This window comes from Taeniopygia guttata, chromosome 8 (genome assembly GCF_048771995.1).
Source record: "Taeniopygia guttata chromosome 8, bTaeGut7.mat, whole genome shotgun sequence".
Taxonomy (NCBI): Eukaryota; Metazoa; Chordata; class Aves; order Passeriformes; family Estrildidae; genus Taeniopygia; species Taeniopygia guttata.
Genome location: NC_133033.1, coordinates 8,261,162 through 8,285,572, shown reverse-complemented (window position 1 = coordinate 8,285,572; position 24,411 = coordinate 8,261,162). Strand labels below are relative to the sequence as shown.

The window sequence follows — 24,411 nt, the reverse complement described above, 5'->3', positions numbered from 1 at the left end:
ATGATGACTTTGCATCTGTGTTGGCTGGGAAGAAGAGTGTTGGACATGCTAAACACTGGTCTTATTCTTGTCTTGTTGAAGCCAACAGACCAAAGCACTGCTGAGAGCTGTGAAACCTACCTGAAATCTCCCCTAGCCCAACCAGAAGGTTGAAACTAGCCTGTTCCACCCTTGCCACATATGGGTAAACTTGTTGTTCTGACCCTTCTGGTGCCCTTCTGGTCCTGCCTTTCTGTTTGGGATTTTGGTTGCTCCGTGGAGTATCTGGAAGACATTTGGTCTGAGTCAGAAGAGAGGTGGGATGTTGTCTGCTCTCTCTCATTGAGCCCATGGGAGTCACCCTGCCTGTGATGACATCTGCTGTGGGGACATCCAGTGAAGGCCACTGGGGAGAAATTGCTATTGTATCCTCCTGTGAAGGGATATTTGAGCAGTGATGCTCTGAAGGTGGTCAAGGACACCAGGCTGCTCTGTTCCTGTCCCACTGGAATATGTGCTGTGCAGGGCTGAGGTCTGGATCCTGCACAGACCATCCCATGGCAAATTTAACCTATGGCTGCTGTTGCCACTGTTTTTTCCCCAAAATGGGTAAGAATGAGGGAGTTTCTTCACAAGCATCAACCTGAACAAGGCCTGTGAGACCCTCTGGGGCGTCGAGTTTCTGTTTGCAGAATGAGGCATTTGCTGAGCAGGGGGCTGGTGGGTTTGTAATTTGAGTCTGTGTTGGGGAAAAGGGGAAGAGGCAGAGCTGCTTGCAAGTCCTGGCACCTGCAGTGCAGAGGTACCTCCTGCTGCTGTGGCATGTTTGTTCTCCTTGCTGCAGTCCCTCTCCACCCACCTGGGAACACAAGCAATAATTAGGTTAATAGATTTTGATGTGGTGATCCCAAGCCCAGCTCTTGGCTGGTGGCCCCATGGCAGCAGCTGGCAATGGCTCCTGCTGATGGAGGGTGTGTGCTCTGATTTGCTCCCTGGGGAGGTTCTTGTTTGCTCTGTGAGGAAAAAGTGACTTCCCATCTCCAGAGGCCAAGGACCATTGTCCAGTCAGTGCTGGCATCCCTTCTCTGGGGTCTGCTCAGCACTGGGGTGTGTCCATGAAGGAGCTGATGATGGGGGACCTGAGGCACCTCGAGTTTAGCTCTTAGGACAGCCAAATTGTGGAGACTGGATTAAGAGAAAAGAGAGTATTTTACCCCATCTGCCAGCTCTTGCCACCATCAGCAACAGACAATCTTCTTTTGGCCTCTGGGGGTGTGCACAAAACCCACAGTTTTCAGGTTATCCTTTACAATCCTCAGTTGTGTAAGGAGTAAAGAAACCAAAACAATTAAATGGGGGCAAATCCTTTCCACTCTGAGAAATCTGTCATAAAACACAAAGGTTGGCAGCCCTGGGAAGAAGGCCAGCCTTGGTCTCACGGGACATTTACAGCACAGACACCCCGCTGCTGAAGCAGCCTTCCATTCTCTGCTTCTCTTTTATCTTCTGGGATGATACTGATGGCTGAAAGCTGCATCTGAGTCCCTTTTCCTTAGGGGTGGGCTAAGCAGTGGAAGAACAAGCCCATGGCAGACACTAGCCTCTGGATTTTGTGGGGCTACATGGCAAAGCCATTAGGACCTGTTTGCAGCACCAAATTCTGCGGTGGAAGCTGCTGAACCCTCTGGTGGGAACTGCCGTGCTGATGGGATCCCATAACTGGCACCTCATAACTCCTTCATCCTGGTGGATAAGTACATATCTCAAATAACCTCTGTGTTGCTGTGCTGCTCACCTGGCACTTGAGACAGTTCTTTTGATTTCCACTCCACCCAAATGGGTTTGGCCCTCTTAGGACTCCTTTTGTCACTGATGATATTTTTTATTCTTTAGGAACTTTATGGCATGATGTAAGTGCCCAGTTCTTGTTGGCTTGGATTGAAGCTGGATTTCTAACTTTTACTAACCTCTCCCAGACTCTTTATGCTGGAAAAATGATGTCCATATTCTATATTTTTTTCTCTTTTGACCCAGTCTCAGATTTGGCTCAGGTTTCCTCTGTCTCCCTCTGCCTCAGTTTCCCTCCTGTGAGGTGGGGGACAAGCTGCCCCTTTTTAATCTTTTAGGTCTACAAAGATTTTCCATGCCTGCTGAGAAAAACACTAGGCAAAAAAATTTGTGCCAAGTTTGTATGCTCCAAATTTGATGCAAAGAAAATGGACAACATTTCACACCATAGTCCTGTGATCATCTTCCAAAGAAGGGTGTGTAGAGAAAGGGAAAGGAAGCAGAGAAAATCTTTTTAATGCAAACAAAAACTAAATGTATGCGATACATAATACTGTGTATGGGGGAAAAGCTTCCAGAGCTACCAATCAGAAGCATCTGCAAAGTAGATGTAAGAATTTTTTGTTCCATCAGACAGTATTTGGATGGTTGTTGTGATGATGTTGTTGCCTTGCTGCTTTGCTTCAGATGAGTCAGTCCTTCATGCTCTACTTGCATTAAGAAATGGGCAAAATAACTTCTGACCTTTCCCCAAGGGCATACTGTACTGGACAGCTTTTAAAGAAGGGTTCTCGTTTCTGACATCCTGAGGTCTCCAATCCTTGCTCAAGGGCCCTCCTTGAGGCTGAGATGATGTGAAGGCAGAGCTCTGCTTCCTACTCAGCTGATGAGGGAGGTCAGTGTCTGCTTTTGCACCTATGCTCTTGGGTAACCAGGATCTGAGCCAGGTTTCAAGCCCAAATCCATCTCCCTCATTGTTTATGCTCAGGGTGGCACTACCAGATGGAGCTGGCCTCATTGCTAACCTTCTAAATGGACCCTGAAACCACTGCCTGGGTGCTGCTGCCTCCCTGAAGCAAATCCTGCCTGTGAGACAGAGATTCCCATTTCAGCTGGAGGAGTCCAGTGTGCACAGCACTTCAGCAGTGGTAGATGGAAATGAATTAACTAAACTTCTGTGCACCCCCAAATTAAAGAAATGTCTGTATTGATTCTCCCAGCCCCAAGCAGGAACAGGCAGGGATGGTTTTGGCTGGAAGGAATGGGAGGCAAATGCTGTGATTCATACTTGTCCAGTCTGATTTCAGTCTGAATCATCTCTCTCCCTTCTCACTAGGAAATGATACAATGAACACCACTCTGTCATGGCTGGAGACTCTTTTCCTGTACCACTTTTCCATGCACTTTGAAATCATTGCACAGAATCTTAGATTTTGGTAATTTGTGGAGTGGCCTTAAAGGCAGATAAGGTTGTCATGATCTCAGCCAGCTTCTCCACCAACACAGACATGTGGTGAGCTCCTTCCATTTGGGACTAAAGGGCTGGGCAGTGGACAGGTGTGAAGATCTTTGTTCTTCTTCCTCTCTGATCACCATCTCATGGCTCCATCTCTGTGTCCTGCTCCATCCCCACCACCTCATGAGACCCTGTTTCGTACACAGCCTCCATTCAGCTGGTCCCAGCAGCTTATGGGGTGCCCTGTCCCTGCTGCTGAGATTAGTGTTCCCCCTGCACTACCAGCAGGGGCTTCCCAGAGGTGCCTGGCTGGGCTGGGAGGATTTGGGAGTCTTTATTTCAAAAGCATGTGTAAGTGGTGAGAAGAAAAACAACCTGCAGGTTGGGCTGCAGGCAGATCAGGCTGAAGGTACAAGACAGAAGGGAAATTCTTCATGACAGAGGTGTGCTCCTGGCCTGAGGGGAGGGAAGAGGCTATTATGGTTGGAGTCAATGAAATCACTGCTGGAAGGAGCATTAAACAGAGGAAAAAGAGAGCAGATATTGAGGCAACAAAGTGGGATTTTAACCATCTGCCCAGGCTTGCAGCTAATTGGTCTGGTAGTTGTAAGGAAATAACAAATCAACAAGGAAAAGGGAAAGTTTTGCACTTTCCTTGCCTGGGAGCTCTGGTGTGCAGTAGCTGGGGCAGCTGGGCATCAGTTCCTTGATTTCATTGACAAACCCGAGCCTCAGCAGGCTTGGGGAGCTGGTGGGGACAGGGATTGGGCAGCAGGAAAGCCTTTCACATGGCAGCCAGGAAGCACTGGGAAGAGGCAGAACTTCCCAGTGTGGGGAAGGTTTGGAATAATGCATGGGATCAGGGAGAGGGAAATAGTGTGGCGATGCACAAAACACTCCTGCTGCAGTGCCTCTGTCCAGGCTAAGCTTTCCTGCCAGTTTCTGTCCATTCTTGTGATCCTGAGATGGATTTGTGCCTTTCCTGAAACCCCAGGTTGGTAGGGCAGGTTCACCAAGAGAGTTTTTTAGATAAATGCCATAGTTGTATCACAATGATGAAGCCCCTTTGGGTTCCTAAAGTATTTAATACTGCTTTATAAAGCCAAATAATTAAATATTATTTACTGCCCCCATGCATGACCCACACTTTGCTCTTCTCAGTGTCTTGAAGCCAGCAGGCAGGACAGCTGAGAAACCAGGGAGAGGAGCAGCTCAGCCTGGCCTTTGTGTGTGCTGTTCTCTTAGGCTTGGGTTCTGGCCACGAGGTATGAATCTGGGGCAGAAATTTAAGGAGTATATTGTTCCAAGAAGAAGGAAAATTCAGTATTTATTCATCTCAAATACTGAGACTTGTCTTGAGCAAAAAAAGCGACAAAGTTTATAGAAGTGAAATTGCCAAAACTCCATACCAAAATTTGTCCCCCAAGGATTCCAACAACGGAAGTCCCTTGTAATCTTTTCTGCTTTCTTTCAAATTTAAACAAAAATATACTTCTGTTAGGAGTGTTATTTTTGATAAACAGACAACAAAAACAAGGAATTTTTTTCCCTCGCCTGCGCTTTTTTTCCCTATAGGAATAAAAGGAAACGTAAAAATACATCATCAGAATGATCTCGGGGAAGAAAATCTGGGCTGGTTGTAGTGGGAAAAGCCCAAAACTTGACCAAAAAGGTGCAGAATACTTCAAAGGTTTCTTTAGCTAGAATTTTTCCCTGCCGTTCCACAGTTTTTGTACATACTTTTACCTATACTTTTTGGGAAGAAATTATTTTGTCTGGACCTTACTGCACAGATGCTTACAAATACATAAGTGACTCAAAGAGTTAGTTCTCAGGAAGAATTTATTTTCTTTGGTTATCAGCTTCCTGCATCTTGAAGAAATGGAATAGCTCAGGAAGGGTGTTTATTTCATGGCTCCTTTGACCCCAGCCATTGCCTGGTGTCCTGGGCTGGTTTTTGCTGGTCCTGAGCAGCACGGTGGCCCACTCCTGGATGTGTGCTGTGGTCACAGCCACACAGTGGACCCTCCAGGTCTGTCCTCATTGCTGCTCTCCATCAGATGTTCCCCCTCTGAGAGTGGCACCCCGTGAGGGAAATGTCCCAGGAGGAGGGGATTTCTCACACACTCCCAAGCCTCATCAGCTCATGCAGATGTGCTGAGCTCTTACGTGGCTCTCCTTGGTGCTGCCTGAAACAAGACAAGAGGCAATGAGCAGAAAATGATGCACAGGGAATTCCACCTGAAAATAAGGAAGAGCTTCTTCGCTGTGTGAGTGACTGGGCACCAGAAGAGGTTGCCCAGAGAAGGTGTGGAGTCTCCCTCACTGGAGATATTCAAGAACTCTCTGGATGTAATCCTGTGCTCTGGAATGCCTGTTTTGGGCAGGGAGCTGGGACCAGATGACCACAGTGGTCCCTCCCAGCCTGACCCATTCCATGATTCTGTGGGCAGTGTGATTTACCTTCTGGTGGCAAAGCCTTTCCACTGCACTGAGCACCTTTTTGGGGAGGCTGTCTCAAGGCTTTCAAGGGTCTCCATCTGGGAATTTGAAGCATGGGTGGATTCAGACATGGATACCCAGGGGGTGGGAGTGGGCTCGAGTGTTATGTCAGGGCAGTGCTGCAGATCATAAAGCTTTCACCCAGGTACTCCCACACTGCCTGTGGTTTAGCAGGAGCTGGTTTTGTTTTGGGGGAAAAGGCCACACATTTTTCTAACCCACGTGATTGCCAAGTGTAGCTTGGACATGTGGCCTGGGTACTACAGTTGCAATTCCTGCCTGGGTGCATGGGGGGCTTAAAACAGAATCTGGCTGAGGGTGCACAGCCCCGTTCCTCTGCAGTGAAGCAAGTTCACCTGTGCTATAAGGTGATTTGTGTGTGCAACTTTTCTAGAGGAGGCTGCAGCTCCAGTGCAAAACAGTTCAGGAGCTGGAGGTTGAAATCTCTCTGTGTACTCGGGTTGAATTGATGCAGAAGGCAGCAGATGCTGGAAAACTTATACTTGCTTAGTAAATGTGATTTATTCCCTTCTCATCACCCCATTTTAAAGAGAGCTCAGATCACATTTGTTTGGTGGCCACTTTTATTATTGTCTTCCACTTTTTAATAATTGATCTGGGCCAAAGAGCACCCTGAGTGAGAAAGCATATGTGGGAATCAGAGTCTGTGTGTTCTGGCCTTCCTTATTCCATGGTAAAACACAGCTTCCTGCCTGTGTGCTCCTGCCCACCTCTGTCCTGCTGTTTTATCTGTCTGCCAAAGCTATTTTGACATCTAGGTCTTAACACACTGAAGTTGAGAGCTGTTTGAATGGTCCCATCAGCTTTAAAGTAGCTACTCACCAACTGGAGTCTGAGCCAGCCCACAGCCCCAGATGGGGCCAGGGCTTCTCCCTCTGTGTGTAAAATGACATGAGATCAGGTCTGGGACTATAAACACTTAAAGCAGTTGGGTCTTCATAGCCATTGTCCAGATGAGATGTCCCTTCCTTTGCTAGATCTGATCACAAGTGCAGGCAGCTCCAGATCCAGCCATACTGGTGGGTTTTCTTTTTCAACTAATTTTCAGTTGTTAAGAATAAAAAACCAAAACAAAACCATGGGAAAAAAAAACAAAACCAACCAACAAACAAAAAACCCCACAAAAACAAACAAAGAATGCAAAGCAAACAAGGGGAAGATAGTGAGTGATAAATAAGGGCTGTTTGATATGATTGAGAAAAGCTGTTCCTCTTTCGCACTTCATAACCCTTTTCCTCTCCCAAACCCATTCTTGCCCTTTCAGAATACGCTAAAATCCTTGCATCAACATGAAAATCTCACCAGCTAATATTGGCAAAGCTGAAGGTTTCCATCTCCCCCAGGTGGGTAACTTTCTTTGTGCAGTCTGGAGTGATCTTTAGTGATCCCTTCCTGGATATCTGTCCTGGTGCTCTCTCCAATGAGTGGAAAAGTCAGATCCTCTGGCTGGAATTAACCACCTCCATTCAGATACTTGCTTGATTTAAATGTGTATTTCAGGAGAAATATGAATTTTCCATTCTTTTTCCTTTGGCTCTCGCAAAGCGAGTGAATGGTCCCAGCCGTGCCTTTCATTTGCTCTCCTCCCTGAAGGGCTGTGTCTGGAGAAAGGCACCCTTCACTCTTTTTCACCTGCTCTCTGCCCTCCAGCCAGCACCAATATTCCCATTATGCTCATTTGGCAGAGTAGAGACTGAGGCAGTTAGCTGAATTAGCACTGGTCCATGTCAGATCACGACTGGACACACGATTCCCTGCCTGAACCCTGGAGAGTGGAAGAAGAGCCACAAATATCTGCAGGAAAAATAAAGCACAAACAAAACCACACACACAAGAAGGGGAATGAGCATTGGTGGGAGATAACCTGGATGGTGAATTTAAAACCACTAACAAAAGGAAAGGGCTGAAGACTCTTCTCCAAAAGGTTGGGTAGCTTTTTAGTTCAAAAAAGGAAGGTAGGAGAATGAGAGGACCTGGTCAAGCTCACCTGCTTGCCTCTGTGGGAAAAAAAACCTTTCATTGTGCTCTGCTCTTGGAAATACTTTCACACAAGTTGCAAAGTTGAAGACTTCAAGTTTTACTCCAGCGGGACATATGAAGGGATCTGCCACTGCATTCATGGTACTTTTCCATCTGTGTCCCCAGGACATGGACACATGGCTATGCCTAAAGCTGTGAGCTGGTTATAAAAGTTCCCCCTGGCTTGTCCAGCCCACCCTCAAGCAGAAGGCTTCCTGCTCTGGGCCAGGGGCTCCTTGGGCAGACATTTGGCTTAGAGGTGACTCTCAGGAGCAATGGGTGAGCACAGTGTGGAAGCTCACAGGTTTTTTGGTGCTGCTCAAACAGCCAGCAGCCCCTCAGCCCTGGTAACAGCACACTGTGAGGATGAGAGGCTGCAGTTCTGCCCAGCCAACTCGCTCTGGAGAGCTGAAGTGGTTTTCCTGAAATCCAATAGGGAATTCTGAGAGTGGTGTCTTCCTTCAGCTTCATACTCTCTGCAGTGATAGAGACCCTTATTTTCCCTGTCCATCTCCAAAGTGCCATCCCTGTCCCACATCCTTCGCACACACCCTGGGCAGCCCTGAGCTCTGTGGACCATTTCCCTTTCTCCTGGGTAAAAGGAAAAAAGCCTTTTCCCAGGATTTTCTTACCTAGGAGGTCTCACCAAGATGCAAAGTGACTAAACCGACGGGCTTGGTTCCGGAGAGAGCCCGTGGCTCTCGCCGGCGCTGAGCTGGGGCTACCTCTGAGCGCTTTTCACAGGAGAAAAAGACAACGAAATCCAAGCGCAGGAGGGGTTGCGAAGGGAGGTTACCTGCTCTACTGCTGGGGGCTGGCAGCGGCACCAAAGTCGCCCCGGGCTGGCCGTCGGGACTAGTTTTGTTTGGTTGTTCTCCCGGGAGAGGAAGCACCAGATCCGAGCACAGTGAAGCGCCGCGGAGAAGGGCCGGGAGGACAGGCGGCGGCAGCGCTGGCCCCGGGACCCCCGGGGGAGGGACCGCTCGGGGGCATGGCTATGGAAGGAACCCCAGGAGAGGCTGGGGGATTTAGTCCTGGGACTCGGGACCCCTCCCCGGGGGCCTCCTCCTGCCGCCAGGGGAGAGGGGCCGGGCGGGCCGGCACCGCACGCCCCTCCGGGGGGGCGCCGGCCCTATATATTGCCAAGCGGCTCGGGACCGACCTCCCCATCGCAGGGAGCTGCCGCCGAGCCTGTCCCCCTCCCCTTCCCCTCCCTCTCCCCTTCCCCTCCCCTCCGGGGGGCTCTTTCTCCCGCCGCTCCCCCCCATCCTCCGAGGAGGAGGAAGGCGAGGGCCGTATATGAACGCGGCCGGCTTCCCCTGCCTGCGAGGCATGTGCACGCTGCCGGCGGCCAGCCCCGCGGCCAGCCCCGGCTCCCCCGGGCCGCCGCGGGGGTCTCCGCAGGCGCCGCCGGTGAAGCCGGAGCCGCGGGGCGCCGGGAGCAGCCCGGCCCCGCCGCCGCCGCCCGAGGAGCCGCCGCCCCCCGCCGGGGGCCGCCGGAGGAAGCGGCCGGTGCAGCGGGGCAAGCCCCCGTACTCCTACATCGCCCTCATCGCCATGGCCATCGCCAACGCCGCCGAGAGGAAGCTCACCTTGGGGGGCATCTACAAGTTCATCACCGAGCGTTTCCCCTTCTACCGGGAGAACCCAAAGAAGTGGCAGAACAGCATCCGACACAACCTCACCCTCAACGACTGCTTCGTCAAGATCCCCCGGGAGCCCGGACATCCCGGCAAGGGCAACTACTGGACACTGGACCCGGCCGCAGAGGACATGTTCGACAACGGGAGCTTCCTGCGCCGGAGGAAGCGCTTCAAGCGCACCGACATCACCACCTACCCCGGCTACATGCAGAACTCCAGCGCCTTCACGCCCCCGCCCGCCGGCCGCCCCACGGCACCCACAGCGCCCTACCCGAATGCCCTCTGCTCGCCTGGCTACGGCCCCCAGCTCTCCAGCGGCGTCTTCCACCCCTACGCAGCCGGGGCAGCACCGCCGGCACAGCACCCCAGGATGTTCAGCATCGACAGCCTCATCAGCGGGCAGCAGGCCCTGCAGCCCTCACCGCCCTCCGAGCTGGGCCACCCATCGCTGGGCTTGCCCGGAGCCGAGCTGGCTCCCGCCTGCTCTGCCGGCAGCTCCGAGCCCCCCTGCTTCCAGGCACAGCCTGTCAGCCCCGGCTTGCTGGGCCGGGCCGGCCCCAACTCCCTGGCCTACCCCTATGCGGCCTCGCCGCCGCACCTGCCCGTGGCTCAGGGCAGCTACTCGCCCAGCAGCCCGCAGCTCTACGGGGCTCCCAACAGACTGGCGCTGCCGGCCGTGCGGGCCCCGGCCTGCTCCGAGCACGGCGAGCAGCTCCTGGGGCTCTCCGCATCGCCCCTCGGCCAGTTCGGCTCCAGCAACGCCTACATGAGGCAGCCCAGCTTCCCCGGCGGCCTGGAGCGGTACATGTGATGGGCTGAGACATCCCCCGGCTCCCACGGGCGGCCCTGGACACGCGGACTTCTCCCTCCTGTGGGGCAGCTGCGGTGGAGTCGGGGTGCCGGGCTCCCGGCTGGGTGCGGACACACACCTGCGGGAGGACTCCGTTCCTCTCTCTCTCTCTCTCAGCTTATTCTGAAGAGGAGGCAAGGTGATACCTGTTTATCTGCTCCGTTCCTTCCCAGAAAAGGTGTTCGCTGGCTCTGCCGGGCAGGGCTTCCCACGCGTGCCCAGCCTGGCCCCGGGGCACCCCCAGGGCGAGCAGGAGCACACCCAGGAGGTGGGTGCATGGTGTAACATGCAGGAACTCTCTCTCAAATGGGCTTTTTCCTCTCTTCCCTGAGTGCCTCCCGTGTAACTGGAATGAAAGTTATCAAAAAAAGCCCCCAAACCACTAAAGAAGTTCACTGGATTTTAAATGAATATTTAAGATGGTTTATCATTTCCTTTCCCTGTAGGAAAAGAAACCCCAACTTGACTACTTCTTTTTACTATTTTTTAAAATTACATTTGTTGTTAGAAAGGACTTTTTAAAATAAAGCTTTTTCTTCCAACATGAGCAGTGCTGCTGTTCCTCTGGCTCTGGACGGATCTTGGCAAGAGGAAATTATAGTCTTGTAACTGGTGGGAGATGGATTTGTGTTGCTGTTGTGACACTGCCACATCTTACATTTTTTTTACAGCTCTTACTTGAGTTGATAGTTTTCCATTTGCATAAAGAGACTGTGTCTTCCCTCCAAGGAATCCCTTGCAGGTCAAATTCTGATTTAGCCCATCAAATTAAGAGATTACGATTTTTCTTCCTAGCAACAAAATCAATTAAAATTCTAACCCGTTCACTGCCTGGGCTGCTACTATTTATTTGCAGGACTCCCAGCCAGACCACCTGACAAGGTTTGAAGGGAGAATTCCCCATCCCCAGATTTAGATTTTTTCTTTTTTAATTTAAACATCCTTTGGGTAAAAGTGCCTGTCTAGAATTTCACTCCCTTTTTTTTCAAGGGTGTCTTCTGAAGCAGAGCAGTTTTCTGTAGTCTCTATTGCACTCTCTTCTCTAAGGAGTTGGATGTCAGCTGATCTTTGGTGTAAAACAGCATCTCGTTCCCCAGCTGCTGGGCAGTATCAAAAGCTGCTGTGCTGGCAGGTACCCACAGAATCAGCTTTTGTCCGCAGTATGGGACTTTGTGTCTTTTCATTCTTTCATTTTATTCCCACTCACAGGAAAGGAGAGTGGGTTTAGTATGAGAGTGGAGGGAAGAAAATGCTTTTTTCTTCTTGGTTTCCTTAAAATTTTGTCTCCATCTGTCTCTAAAAACTGGTCTGCCATCTTCAGCTGAGTTTCCTCTCTGGTCCATCCAGCTTTACCTTTTCAGCTTTCACACTGGTCCCAGCAACAGCTTCTGTGCTTTTCCCCTGTCAATGACCCTGCTCAGAAAGGGCATTGTGAACGAACTTAGCCCTTGAAATATTTGGCTCTCTCCACACGATATCTATAGGCAGACATCTTCTGTCTAATGGGAATTTGCAACGTGCCATGCCTGCCTGTGCCATACTCTGCAGAGATCACCTGGGGGGTGCTGAAGTAACCACTTGCAAGGACAGTCAGCAGAAAGGACATTTGTCATAGCTCACATTCATTCCCAGGGCCTGATCCTGCAACGTTTTGCCAACAGAAGAACTTTTGAAATCTTGCCTGAGTACCCAGGATGTCAGAGCCAGATATGTGCCCGAAGCACTGGGTCTGTGACTCCACTGGGTTTGCACCCTGAGCAGGGGGGCTGCTGAGGCAGGGGAGAACCAGGTACTGACATGAAATAAAACCAGTATTGGCTGTAGGGGGTGAGCAGGATGGTGGGATGCCCTGGGGAAAGTTGGCCAAGCTGTGACAACTTAGGCCAAGCTGAGCTGGCTCGTCCCAAATCGCCTTGGAGACTCGTGGCAGCGGGGAGCTGGTGTTGGAAAGGGCTTTCCGAGTTCCTGGTGTCCCTGAGTGTTAACTCAGGTGCTGCTGGAGCCATGAGGGCTGGGCTGAAGGGGGGCTGGGCTGTGACTTGCTCCTGTGCCCTCCTGCTATGGGGCTTTCTGGAGAATGGCATCCAGCTCCAGATTTAGGGATGTGTCTGCAAGAGGTCTGCCCCACGCCTGTGCCTGTGCAAGAGGGGCTCTCTTCAGCCAAGGAGGCTCTGGTGTGAGTCCCCACAGTGGAGTGGCTCCCCAAAAACCAGGCTTGGAGAGAGTGCATGACCCCATCCTGGTGTGTTGGGACAACCCCTGGTGGGTAGCACTGGGTTGCACATCTTCCCTGGTACATCCCTGTCTGCCAGACAGCCCAGAGCCCCCTGCAAGCACCAATAAACCACCCTCACCGCGGGCCTTACACTGCCAAACAGCTGGAAAACAGGGGGAACAAACCCCTTTTCTTCTTTTTCCTGTAGATATTAATCCTCACATGCACAATACTCTGGCAACTTTTATTGTGATTGTCATTAAATGAATGCCTTAAGAGTGTCTTCTTGGTTAAGTTAATGTATCCCAACGAGGCTTTTAAGCTTCCATTTCAAAGCTTTGTTTACAGTTAGGGTGAATCTAGCAAATGAGTAGGATTAAGGTGTCATGTAAAGCATGAGCCTTGCTGGGACAGAGTAGTTTTAAGCTTTGTAAAGTTTATACCTGAGCTCTTCATCTGTTTTAGTGTCTCTTCGATGTCCCTGTTCAGTGAATAAGAGGGATTTGAATGAAACAGGAGTAATTATCACTCAGATTTCAGTTGTGAAATCAAGTCTCCTTGGAAATCCTCCCCTCTTTATTTAGGGAGTTAAGGGAATATTATGTAATGACAGTTGTAACAATCTCAAGCTCACACAAAAGACAGAGGTTTTTTTTTTTTTTCCCCCACAAAAAACTTTCTGTGCTTTCTGAGGTTGTGGAAAGAATGTCGTACCTCAGGGTGATGGCAAGAGGTACTCTGGACTTCCCTGTGGTGGGGAGAGCCCTGTCCCGAGCCCATGAAATGATGATGGGGGAAGTGGAATTGATCCCAAGCACCAAAGAGATTTAGTGGTGATCTGGGCTATCTTCTCTGACTTCTCAGTGAATAACTCCTTGCAAATCAGGCTGATTTCAGATAACCCAGGCTGCATGTTCAGAAACACGCAGCCAAAATGAGCTGCCACTTTGAAAAGATGTTTTTTCACTGGGAAACTCTGGCTATGCATGGAGGACCGACTGAGCTGCTGTGTCTGTCTGTGCACAACAGCATTCTGCATGTTTCATGCTGGTACCACCTTCCTACTGCTTCCAACAGGTTCAAACAAGCAACAAGAAATGCTCTTTCCAGATTATATTCCCAAACTATAAATAGCGTTTCCCACCCTGGTACAAACAAACACAGCACTAGCTGGAATTTTAGCTGAAACACATTTCCTGAAGAACTAATCGGTCCCTCTGGTAGTGTTAGGTTTTTTTCTGGATGCTGGCAGCTGTTCACTGACAGTCTCAGTGCTGGAAATGTTACACCATAACTTGCTGTTATTCTATGCAGTACTTTGCCCTTTGCAAATACACAGCTTGAAGAATTCGTTGGTGTTTCTTGGAGGTCAAGACTGAGTTGGTAAAGTCAGGCAGCGATGGGGAGTGGGCAGTGGGTGCAGTGGGACCGGCTGAGATTGGCTTTGCCGGGTAATAATGAGATTTTAACAAATTAGCGCCTGGGAGTCAGCACTGCCCAAGCTCTGAGCTACATCTCGGGGTGTTGGGGGTCGGTCAGCACTTTTGCTAGGTGGTGTTTAGCTCCTTTACATTCGGAAAGTTCCCACAGGGGCAGAGCAGTGGCGGAGCCGCTGTGTGTGTGAGGGCGAGAGCGGCGCCGCGCTGCCCTCCGCCGCTTCCCCGCGCTGTGAGGGGCGGCGGGGGCGGCACGGCCCCGGTGCCATCAGCGTGCTCGGGCCAACACTGACCTCCAGCGGAAAGCCCTGGGAAGCTGTCCCGGCTCCCGGGGCAGCGCTCAGCCCGCCCCGGCAGCATCCCGGCCTTTGGGGGCTGCTCCCGGCTGCCGCGGGTCAGGACATCGGGGAGTTCGGGGGTACGGCCGGGGTGAGGCACAGCGGAGTTGGTTCGGGAGGGTGGTTGTGAAGCACGGCGGGCTGGATACAAGATCCGGGCTTAAAACACCAGCTGATCACTCTGGGGAGGTTCCGAAGGGAAAGGGTTTATTCCTTCTTTTACCCATTTCCTAAGCCATGGCTGGGCGCAGGGCACAGGCTTGGGCTGTGCTGGCTGTCCCCTGCAGCTCTTCTCCCTAGAGTGAAAATAGGGAAACGAGTGGAAGCACAGCGAGAATCTGCATCCTTGATGGAAGGGGAGGGGTTGGTGGTGACAGATCACTCCTCTGCAGCAGCCAGTCTCACCGGCAGCCCGACTTTGTGTTTGAAATGTGCTGCACGATGGTTGAATGGCAGAGCTGGGGGCTGGCCTGGCTCTTAACAGCACCCAAAGTGCCAGGCAAAGCAGCAGAGCCTGGGCATTGGCAGCACAACGCCTACAAGCTCTTGGGAGAGATTCGGGGTGAAGTCATTTCACAGCCTTTGTGCTGTGCTTTGTTACCCTGATTCTTAAGTTTTTCTAAAGCCTTCTGATTTTACATTCTGTTGGAAAACTTTCCCACACAATTTCTGTAAATAACATACTGTTTTGCATTCCTTCATGGGGGTAGAGAAACTTAATGTACTAGTAATTTGTCCAATGTCTTTGGAGAAGCGGCCCATTTACAATCCACTGTCACCTTTGGAAAAGTATAAAAGTTGGAGTCAGAAAATAAACTTCCTCTTTTACCTTACAAAATAGCAGGTGGCTCGCATTATACTTTCTCGTGTCCTATAAGGACAGTGCTTGCTGAGGTGGTTCCACTGCAGCACTTGGGTTTATGAATGTAATGAATCAACTCTGCCCTCCCAGCACCAGCAAGCAGCTCTGGCTCGTGGCATGGAGAAAAGGTGCACCTGAGCCCCTTACACACCTGGGAAAAGTTCATTTTCCACTTGCATCAGCACTGCTGAGCCAAAGGCAGCAGGGCATGACCTCTGCAGAGAGTGGGCCCGATGGTCTCAGACATTTTGGGTGCTTTCCATCTGCACCACAGTCATCTCATCTTGGTTTTAAAACTCTCCTGCTAATCAGGTATTGGAAACCAAATTTAATCTGTAGATCCATTTTCAGGAAGTTTCAAGTGATCTAATTTGGCTGGAGCAAATGGACCTCAAAAACCACAAAATTGGCCAAGCCCACTGACCTCCCTGGCTCTCTGCTCAGAGCAGGCCATGGGTTTCAGAAGAGGAATTAGTTCACCTGTGCAGGTCAAGCCAACCCAAGTCTTGGTTGTACCCTTTCCAGATGTTCTGTGATTGAAAGACAGGAGTCTGAGTAAAGCTAAGGGGGTTCTGCTGTGCCCATTATTTTCAGTTTCAGAAAGATGCTTATATGGAGCTGTAACTGCCTCCTGAGAGCATCCCCTCCAGCACCCCTCTGTAACAGAAATGTGTTTACCCATGGGAAAACAGGAGGCTGCCCAACCAATCTCATCTTCCAGAGCCTTCACCCTCAAGAAATCACAAGTTTTACCATCCCAAAGACACAACTAGGAGGAAGCATTCTCTTGCCAGACCCCAAATGCATCCCAGCAGAGCTTCGTGTTCCCTAGAGGTGGCTAAACTGGCCACTTGGTCAAGATGCTCCCTTCAGGCCCCATGGCAGCGATGGGAGTGGGGTGTGGTTTTGCCTCCTGCACTGTGGGCAGCACCCAGGAGGTGGCAGCCAGGTGACAGCCAGGTGACAGCCAGGTGACAGCCAGGCCAGGCCCTGTGGCCCACCCTCAGCTCTGCTGCCCGGACCCCACCAGCCGCAGACCCTCTCCAAGCAGCATTTGCTCCTGCCTGGTTACTTATTGTTAGGTTTTCCACAGTGTTGGTTTAAGCACGTATCCATCCTCCCCCGGCTCCAAGCCCTTTCTTTCCAGGCTGTCTGCTGCTTGGATTCTCCCCAGCTGATGCTCACCCTCTAAGTATAATTGCAATACAAAGTAGTTTCAGAATAGCGTGCAATAGTGGCTAATTATTTGGAACAATTATACATAACAAAGACAGAGCCAAGCAGCAAGAGGGCTTAATTGTCTGGCCAAGCATGAAATAGCACAGGATTAACGCTCACAGGGGGAGGGGAGGCAACAGAAGAGAATTGCCCCATAGAATAGGCAAGAATCCAGCCTGCTCTGGAAGACAAAGTTTATTGAAGAACTTGAAAATTCCCTGTTGAAGCATCTTCTGAGATGGCAGAGCAAACATGAAAAGGATAATGACCCAGAATATGGGCTTAAGGCACAAATCCCTCCACTGACAGACTCCAGGCCTACGGGCGCTTAAGAACATGCTTAAATTTTAAGCACATGAATAGTCCCCTTTGACGGCTCACGTGCTTAGAGTTAAGCTCAGGAATAAGTGTTTGTAGGACTGGAGCCCAGATTTTTATTGCAACTAGGTTCTTCTCAGTAATGACAGGAAATAAGAGATGTATAAAGTGCACAAGCTCCCAGGGCAGTGCCATGAAACCCTTTGCTCCATGTGAGGGACGAGAACCTGCAGTGAGCCACGGACACATCCACACCTTCCCTCCCTGCCATGGAGCTGGGGGAGAGAACAACAATGTGCAGTGGTGAGAGAAGCATCTTCAAGTCATGAGTGCAGCCTGAGAGTCCACAGGTGTGGGTGAGAAGGCGTGGAGGTTTCAAAATGGAAAAAGATCACCATTAAAACCTAAAACGTTCTGCTGGAGTTCAGCCTTACTTGAGAGCATCAGAGAGCAACATATTGGAGAGCTTCTGAGATAGTTTAGGAAATGAGAATAATTTTCAGCAAAAGTGATGAAAATATATATTAAAAATCCCGCAGAATATGGACAAATCAATTCAATAGCAGTTTCTCTTCAAATAATCCCTGCTGAACCATGCACCTGCTTTTTCTGCAGACTAAGGTTTCTCTCGTGTGTGATCTTTCCTGCTCTTTCTCCATCTCTAAAGTTTTTGTTTTTTGCAAGGCATCCCATTTTTATAAGACAGCTACCTGCTGGGGAGTAGCACTTGTCCCTCTGCTTGAACGTAGATCATTGTTTTTCAATTGTCTTTAGGGCTGGAAGAGTTTGTTTTTATTAGTGGGACAACAGCCTTGTGCTGGTGACTGCAGATGTGCTGTAGTGGAGGTGGTAGAAAAGTGAAAGGTGTGGGATACGGATGCTGGGAGCTTCAGCAGCCTGACTGAGCCCAGGACCTGTGGGTGCCCCATGTCCCAGAGCTACAGCCATGGCTCAAGCTTTGGGTGAGGGTGCCCATGCCAGCAGCAGCCTGGGAGAGCAGTCCAGCCTGGGGACGTAGCTGTGGAGGAGATTTTTCTTTGGGAAAAAAGGAGTGGACATGTGGATCTGCCCCACAGGATGCCAAGCCTCCCTCCCCACTGTTGGCTGTACTCTGCACACCCCTGTCAGCCCCCCAAAGGCTCCACAGGGATGTGCTCCACAGGGTGGCAGCTGCTCCCTTAGGTACACCTGGCACCTCAGCTGTGGCCCCTGTGGGTCCAGCCTGCTGCTGGCAGCCACTGGAGGGCATTTGCTGGTCCATGCAGCCTCCTCATCCAGCCCCATGTGCAGCCTGCCCACCTTTCCCGGGCACCGACGTGTGCTATGGGAACAGCCACATCACCTTTTTCTTCTTTTTTTATCTTTGAGCCCATTCGGGGCAGGGAAGGGGGCACTGGGCTGCTGACACCACCTCTGGGGAAGGGTCAGGCCAGCTGGTGCCAGCGTGGGCTGGGATGTCCCTTGAACACTCAGGACCTTTCCAAACCACCCCGATGCCTCAGTGCATCAGCAGCTCGCCACGACGTGCCTGCGCAGCAGCTCAGAGCAGCAGGGCACGGGTGGAGGATTTTCTCTGAAGCCAGAGGTTAATTATGCTTTATTGGATAATTTTCAGCTGCCAGTGCTGGCAATAAAAGGGATTTCCTCTAGATGGCACGCTTATCTCTGCACTGGAGGGAAGCCCACCAGCCTGCATCCCCCGCAGGACCCCAGCGATGTATTTTCAGGGAACGTTTAACTTATGTCCTCTTGTATCACAATTTGAATGCTCAATAGCTAGACTATACAAAAGCATGGAAAATGGTAATAAGGAAAGACATTTCATATTGAGCACTGTTGGGATTCGGTTTGCTGGGTGATGCTAAATATCCATCTTGAAGAAATCATAGAAATTTCCAAGTAACATAAAGCCAGATGTGAAACATCAGCCTTTCCTTCATCAGCCCTCAGTATTGCTTCTTCCATGTGAGTGGTCCATTTTCCTCTTCCCAGCAAGAATAAGCAGCAGCTTACCTGCAGAAGTGTAAGAAGTGGGGATGTGTGTGTATGTGAAGCCTCAACACCCCAAGAGTGGCTGGATTAATTTTAATCTGTGTGTTGACTGGTTTCCCCTCTCCTGCCTCTGTGCAGCTCAGGGTAGCAATTTCTCCCGGTGGTTTGAAGAAAGGAACTGAAGTTCAGACCCATCTGGAGCTGAGACTCACCCTTCTGTGCACATTCAGCCACAATATTAAAGTGGTGCAGTTTAATATTTTTTCCACCTGACAGTCCTTTACTAAATAAGGGCAGAGGGTTAAGGGGTTTGGTTCTGCCTCTGCTTCTCTACATGTGTGAGATGCCTCACATCTCTTCCCATACTTTAGGTTGCAGTTGTTTCTCTCTGTTTATTCAACTCCTTCCCCAGATGGGAACAGGGAAAAGGAGCCCTGTGCTATATTTCTGTGCAATCTTATATAAGATCAAGAGGCAAAATATATTTAAGAAGCTCTTTGCAAGGCAGCTCCATAGATATGTACATGAGGGCTGATTTTTCAGAAGGACACAGCAGATGGACCCAGATCTGATCCTCAGCTGGAGATTGCTGGATACTTCCACAAAGACTCCTATCCCCAAACTTTTTCTACGTGGGGAAAAAAAAACCCAACAAAACAAAAAACAAACAAAACCAAATAATCATAAAAACCCAAACAAACAAACAAACAAACAAACCCCACCAACTAAAATCTTTTTGCAATGATCAAGCTATATTCCAGTAATTTTCCACCTTCTCTGTCATTTCCTCCTTTGAAGGCCCTCTCTGTATTGCTTCTGGCATCCAAGTTGAAGGTCCTCAACTGGCACTTCTGGCAGAAATGGACTTTTGTGATCTCAGTGGGTGAGGTGGGCATTGCTGCTGAACTGCTGAATGCAGAAAACTCACCATCAGGGATTTCCTGGACAAGTTTGCCATGATCAGATGCTAACATGGAAAACCTGAATTCAGAAACCTCATCATGAGTTTCTAAATCCTTGTGGGTCTGGCCATTTATTCAAGTTCTTGCACTGGTGCACCCACTTTTGGAAAATCTGATTGCACATATATCTCTCACCTCCCAAAAACCCCTGAAAATCCTTCCTTCTATTTTCAGGGGATTTTGGAAAGAATGAAGTGATTTAGCAGGCTTGTTTTCACAGGGATATTTTTCCTTGTGTGGTAGGCACAGTTACCAGGCTGTTCTATACACATTGCCATGTGCCAGAGCATAATTGCCTTTCACATGCACTGGCCTTTGGCTAATGTGTTTTTTATGGCAACCAGGAGAGCTGACTTTGGTGAGTCTCAAAAGCGCACCTGGTGGTTTATGGCTTGAAAATGCCATGTTCCTCTGAGTCATGTAAGTGTGTGTATCTCTTTTCATGTCAGACTGATGAAGAATGGTATGAAAAAGGGCTTAGAGCAAGCCAGGGTTAATCAGTTGAGTGTTAAGCTGTGTATGAGCTTGCCTAGTGGGCTCCAAACCTACATGGGATGGGATCAGTTATGAAGAGAGAACAGGAGGCAAAGTTTTGGAACTGCAAGCTCAAAACTAAGGTCTTAAAGTCAGATCACAGCACTTAAATGAACGTGTTTTCACCATGTTTCCCACTCATCTGAGGAACAGGAAAGACAGGGATAATTGTGCTCCGAAGTTTCATGGGGACTCCGTCCTGCAAATAGGGTTCCTGAGAAAAGCCTTCATTGAAATCCAGGCCTTTTTTGGTGTTGATTTTGAGACACCTACACTTGCAAAGTCAAGTCAACAAACCCGAGCTGTCCAACATCTGAACGCTGCAGGGATGGATATTGGCACTTGGCTCCGGTGCTTTTCCATCTGGGAATTTCATGTATCTCTCACTATCTGTCACCACCATTCCCACTGACCTCCCTGTGCCGGGAGCTCATGGTGTGCAGGCTGCAAACTGATCTTTGCAGCTGGGAGCTGGCAGTGCGGGGCTGGGAAAAGGGCTGAACTGCAGGAAGCACTGAAGGTCTGAGCCTTGGATATGGAAAGAAGAGAAATAATATCAAAGGAAATCACATAAGTGGAAAAAGAGCCCCCTGGGGCAGCCCGGGCAGCAGCAGGTCTGTCTTGTTCATGTTTTCAGAGAAGTTAGAGGTCAGCCAAGCTTGATAACGAGGTAATAAAGAAAAATCCATCACTGAGCCTTGGGGGACTTGTAGATGCCGTTCTCATCAGAATAAACGAATTTAGATGCTGCTCAGCAGAAGCAACAAGAACGATTATGGATCACAAACCCAAAAGATCATCTGGAAGGGTCTGGGAGCAACATCGTCTGGCTGGAGCTGAACTTTCCCCAATTCCCAGGAGCTTCACCCCCGCGCTGGGAGATGCTCTTTGGGTGGGCATGACCGGCTCCAGGGCAGGAGCAGCGGACACACCCTGTGGTGCTCTGGGCTTCGTGTTCTGCCCTCCGACTACACCCCCACCAAATAAAGCTCTGGGCGGACGGGCGGCCAGGAAAAAAAAAAGAAAAAAAAAAAGAAAAAAAAAAAGGCAAAAAAAAAAAAGATGTGTGATCGTTGTGGCCAGTTTTGCAGCTTTCAGGATCTCCGACCCAGGCGGAGACACTCAGACACCCATGGGGAAAACCTTGGCTGTGAGGATCCACCTGCTGAAACCCTCAGCAGGGCATCAAACACTGACCTCACACGCCTGGATCAAACACCTCATTGAGACAGGCGGGAAAAACAGTGAAAATCAATTTAAAGGAGAAAATGAAATCATAATGCTCGGTTGATGGCCTTTATTTTATTTTTTTATTCTTTCCCTACATTTGAGACTTTTTGGAGACTCTCTGCACTCCAGCAGCACTCATCCCCACGCACATTCGATTCTGCAATTTAACGTGAAATGTGAAGCAGAGTTGGGTTCAAACGGGAAGCGAGGCTGTCTGTAAGGAAATACTGCAGAGAGGAGAGCAGAAAAATTAAAAATCTGCCCAAGGAAAAATGCTTCCCTTCCAGCCTAGCCTGCCCGGGCTCAGCGGGGCGATAACAAAGCAATCTTTTCGTGTAGCTCAATAGGGTTTTTCTTTCGGGAGATCACATCATTTCTTACCCCGGCGCACATTAAAACGCGCCCGTCGCTCCGTGTGTGGATGCACGGCCGGGAGTGCGTGTGAGTGTGTGTGCGTGTGAGTGTGCGTGTGTATGTGTGTGTGTGCCGTGTCTGGGCTCCGACCATCTGGTTTGTTTCAGTCCAGGGTTTCCCTTTTCTAAATCATCTCGGGACGGGAGTACCTTAGGTACTTTTTCTCGTTTTGATTTGTTTGTGCAGCCGATCTCGTGTGGCAAAGCCGAGGCTGAGACCGACTGGGCGAACAGAAGCCGTTCGGAGAACTGGGAGAGCGGCATTCAATTCATTCCCTCTCGTTCCATTGTGGATCATCCCCGACTTAAACGGGGACCACAATGTGCCCCGATCGGACCGGGCAGCAGCGGAGTCGGTGCCGGTGACCGGGACTTGCTGCTTCTCTCGCTGAGCCGCGCTGGGTGCGCGATGCTGAGCGGGACAGGCAGGTCCAGGCGGGAGCAAGGACAAGGCACCGGCCGCATCCCATCAGCAGCGCCTCGGTTCGGCCCTTCTCGCCTCCCCCGTACATTTCCGACCTCATCGGGGTCTCCATGACTATAGCAGCGAGCGGCTCCACCCGAGTTCCGCGTTGCCGGGGACTCCCCCCGAGGTCTGCCCACCTCTCCCGAGAGGGAGAGAGCAGGCAGCGGGGCAGGGCAGGGTGGGCAGGCAGCAGACACCCACATCTCTTTCGCTTCGAGCCGTGCGGGACCAGCCTGCGGACGGAGCGATCGGGAGGCAGCTGCCCTAGGACCGGGGAGCGCGGGGGGCGGCCGAGCATCTTCTCCCCCGGAGCATCCCCCGGGCGGTGTCCCCTGCCCCCGGCCGCTCGTAACGCGTCATTTTGCTGCTCCCCCTCCCTCCCCTTCGCCGCCCTGCAGAGGCACAAGGCGCAGCTCCCGGCGGTTCCTCGCTGCCATGAAATGCACCGAGTGGAAATTCAATCGCCCCGTTGTGTGTGTGGTCGAAATCTCTGGCAGCTGCTTTGGAATTTTTTATGACACTTTCGTTTATGTAGGGGAGGCATAACTATTATTTTACTTAATAAAAGTGGAAAGCGGCTCGGGTCTTTTCCCTCTCCGCTCTCTTCCATTTGTTCTTCCCATCGCTTTTCCATCGGGCTGATGAATGGAGAGTTTAAACAATGTTGGTAGGAAAGATGCGGCATCTCTGAGGCATTTCTCCGTGTTAGACAATTATATATACTTGTATATATGAAAAATAATATATCGGGAAAAGAAAGAAAATATATATAGATATAGTTGAATATATGTATATATATACATGAAAGCTTATGAGAGGGAGATAGATGCATATGTGTTGTGAACACAGGTTAGGAACATCGAAGAAGTATAAAAGTGAAAGCTCAGGAAAGCTCCCCCAGAGCTGACACGGACCTCGGGACAGACTTCCCACCTTCCCGAGAAACTTTCAGTACGTTTTCCCCTCTACTTTTCCCTTCCGATCGAGAAATGCTTCTCAGAATTTCTTCCCGGTGTCCTCGCTGGCGGCGAGGAAGGAGGATGCGACCGACTCCGCGCAGAGGCTCCGGCTCTGAAATCGCCGCTTCCACTGGAGATGTGCGGATGGAGACGTCCGCTTCTGCCCTCTCCTCGGGGTCCCGCCGAATTCGCCGAGCCTGTGCACCGAGTCGTTAGGGCTTGAGTAATTGTGACCGGCATTTGGAAGCGGGGCCGCGCAGCTGTTTGGCCCGGCTCCCCGGTATTAGTGCTGGAGATTTTATCACCAAATGCTCGCACCTGTTAACGGCAGAGACTGGCAATTCATCACCGCGGATTCTCACACTGCCGAACGTGGCCCTTGGCGGGGGGACATCTCCTCGTGGTACCCCCTTGGAAGAACCCATCCCCTTCCTCCCTCCCTCCCCAAGCATCCTCCCCCGGGAAAACAGATACGTGTTTGCAGAGCCTCCCAAGGGAGAAAACCAAACCGAACCGAACCAAAACCTAACCGCGCGAGCGTGGTTCAAAGTGTCCGCGACAGAGACAGGGACAAGCTGCTGTCACAGCCACCTACGGGACACGGGCCGGGCAGCTTCAGCCGTGGAGGTGTTCCCCGGACTGCGCCAGCGGACAGCAAGGGGGCAGCGGGGCTCTGCCACCCGCGGGGACACTGCGGTGGCTCCCGGGGACCTTGTGTGCCTCTGTTTAGAAGAAAATTCTCCCGCTTCGCTGCAGCCCGCGACAAGGTGTGTGTCTGCTGCCCACCGCCTCCTCCTGCCAGCCGGCAGGGAAGGAGAGCGGCAGGCCGGAGATCCCGAGGCCGCGGGACATTCCCATCCCGAGGGGCTCCCGGGGCCTGGCCGGGCCGCCTCGCAAAGTGGTGCCGGGCCGGGCCGGCGGCGATGCGGGACTCGGGTGCGGCTGCAGCACCCGCGGACAGGCACAGCCTTGGCTTTGGTTGTTACTCGCGGCGGGAGAGGCTCGGCAGAGCTTTGCTCTTCGCCCTCCGGCCCGCACCTGCCGGGCGCAGCATCCCTTCCTCGCAGCCCTCGGAGGAGGCGGGTTTCCAGACAGGGTGCTCCGGCCTCGCTGACGTGTCGGTGACGTAAGCGCGTGGAGAAGGGGAGCGGGGATCCCCAAATTCACACGACCCCTCAAGGGGGCCCGAAGGCTCGGTCCTGGCGGAGTG

The 24,411-nt window shown here is 51.1% G+C and overlaps 1 protein-coding gene across 1 annotated transcript; it reads left to right on the top strand.

The window, feature by feature from the left end:
• Positions 1 to 9,064: 9,064 nt before the first annotated feature.
• Positions 9,065 to 10,717, top strand: FOXE3 (forkhead box E3). Its single transcript, XM_030279058.4, has one exon. It carries the CDS (start codon positions 9,065 to 9,067, stop codon positions 10,217 to 10,219), a length of 1,155 nt encoding a protein of 384 aa, XP_030134918.4. The 3' UTR covers positions 10,220 to 10,717.
• Positions 10,718 to 24,411: the final 13,694 nt, after the last annotated feature.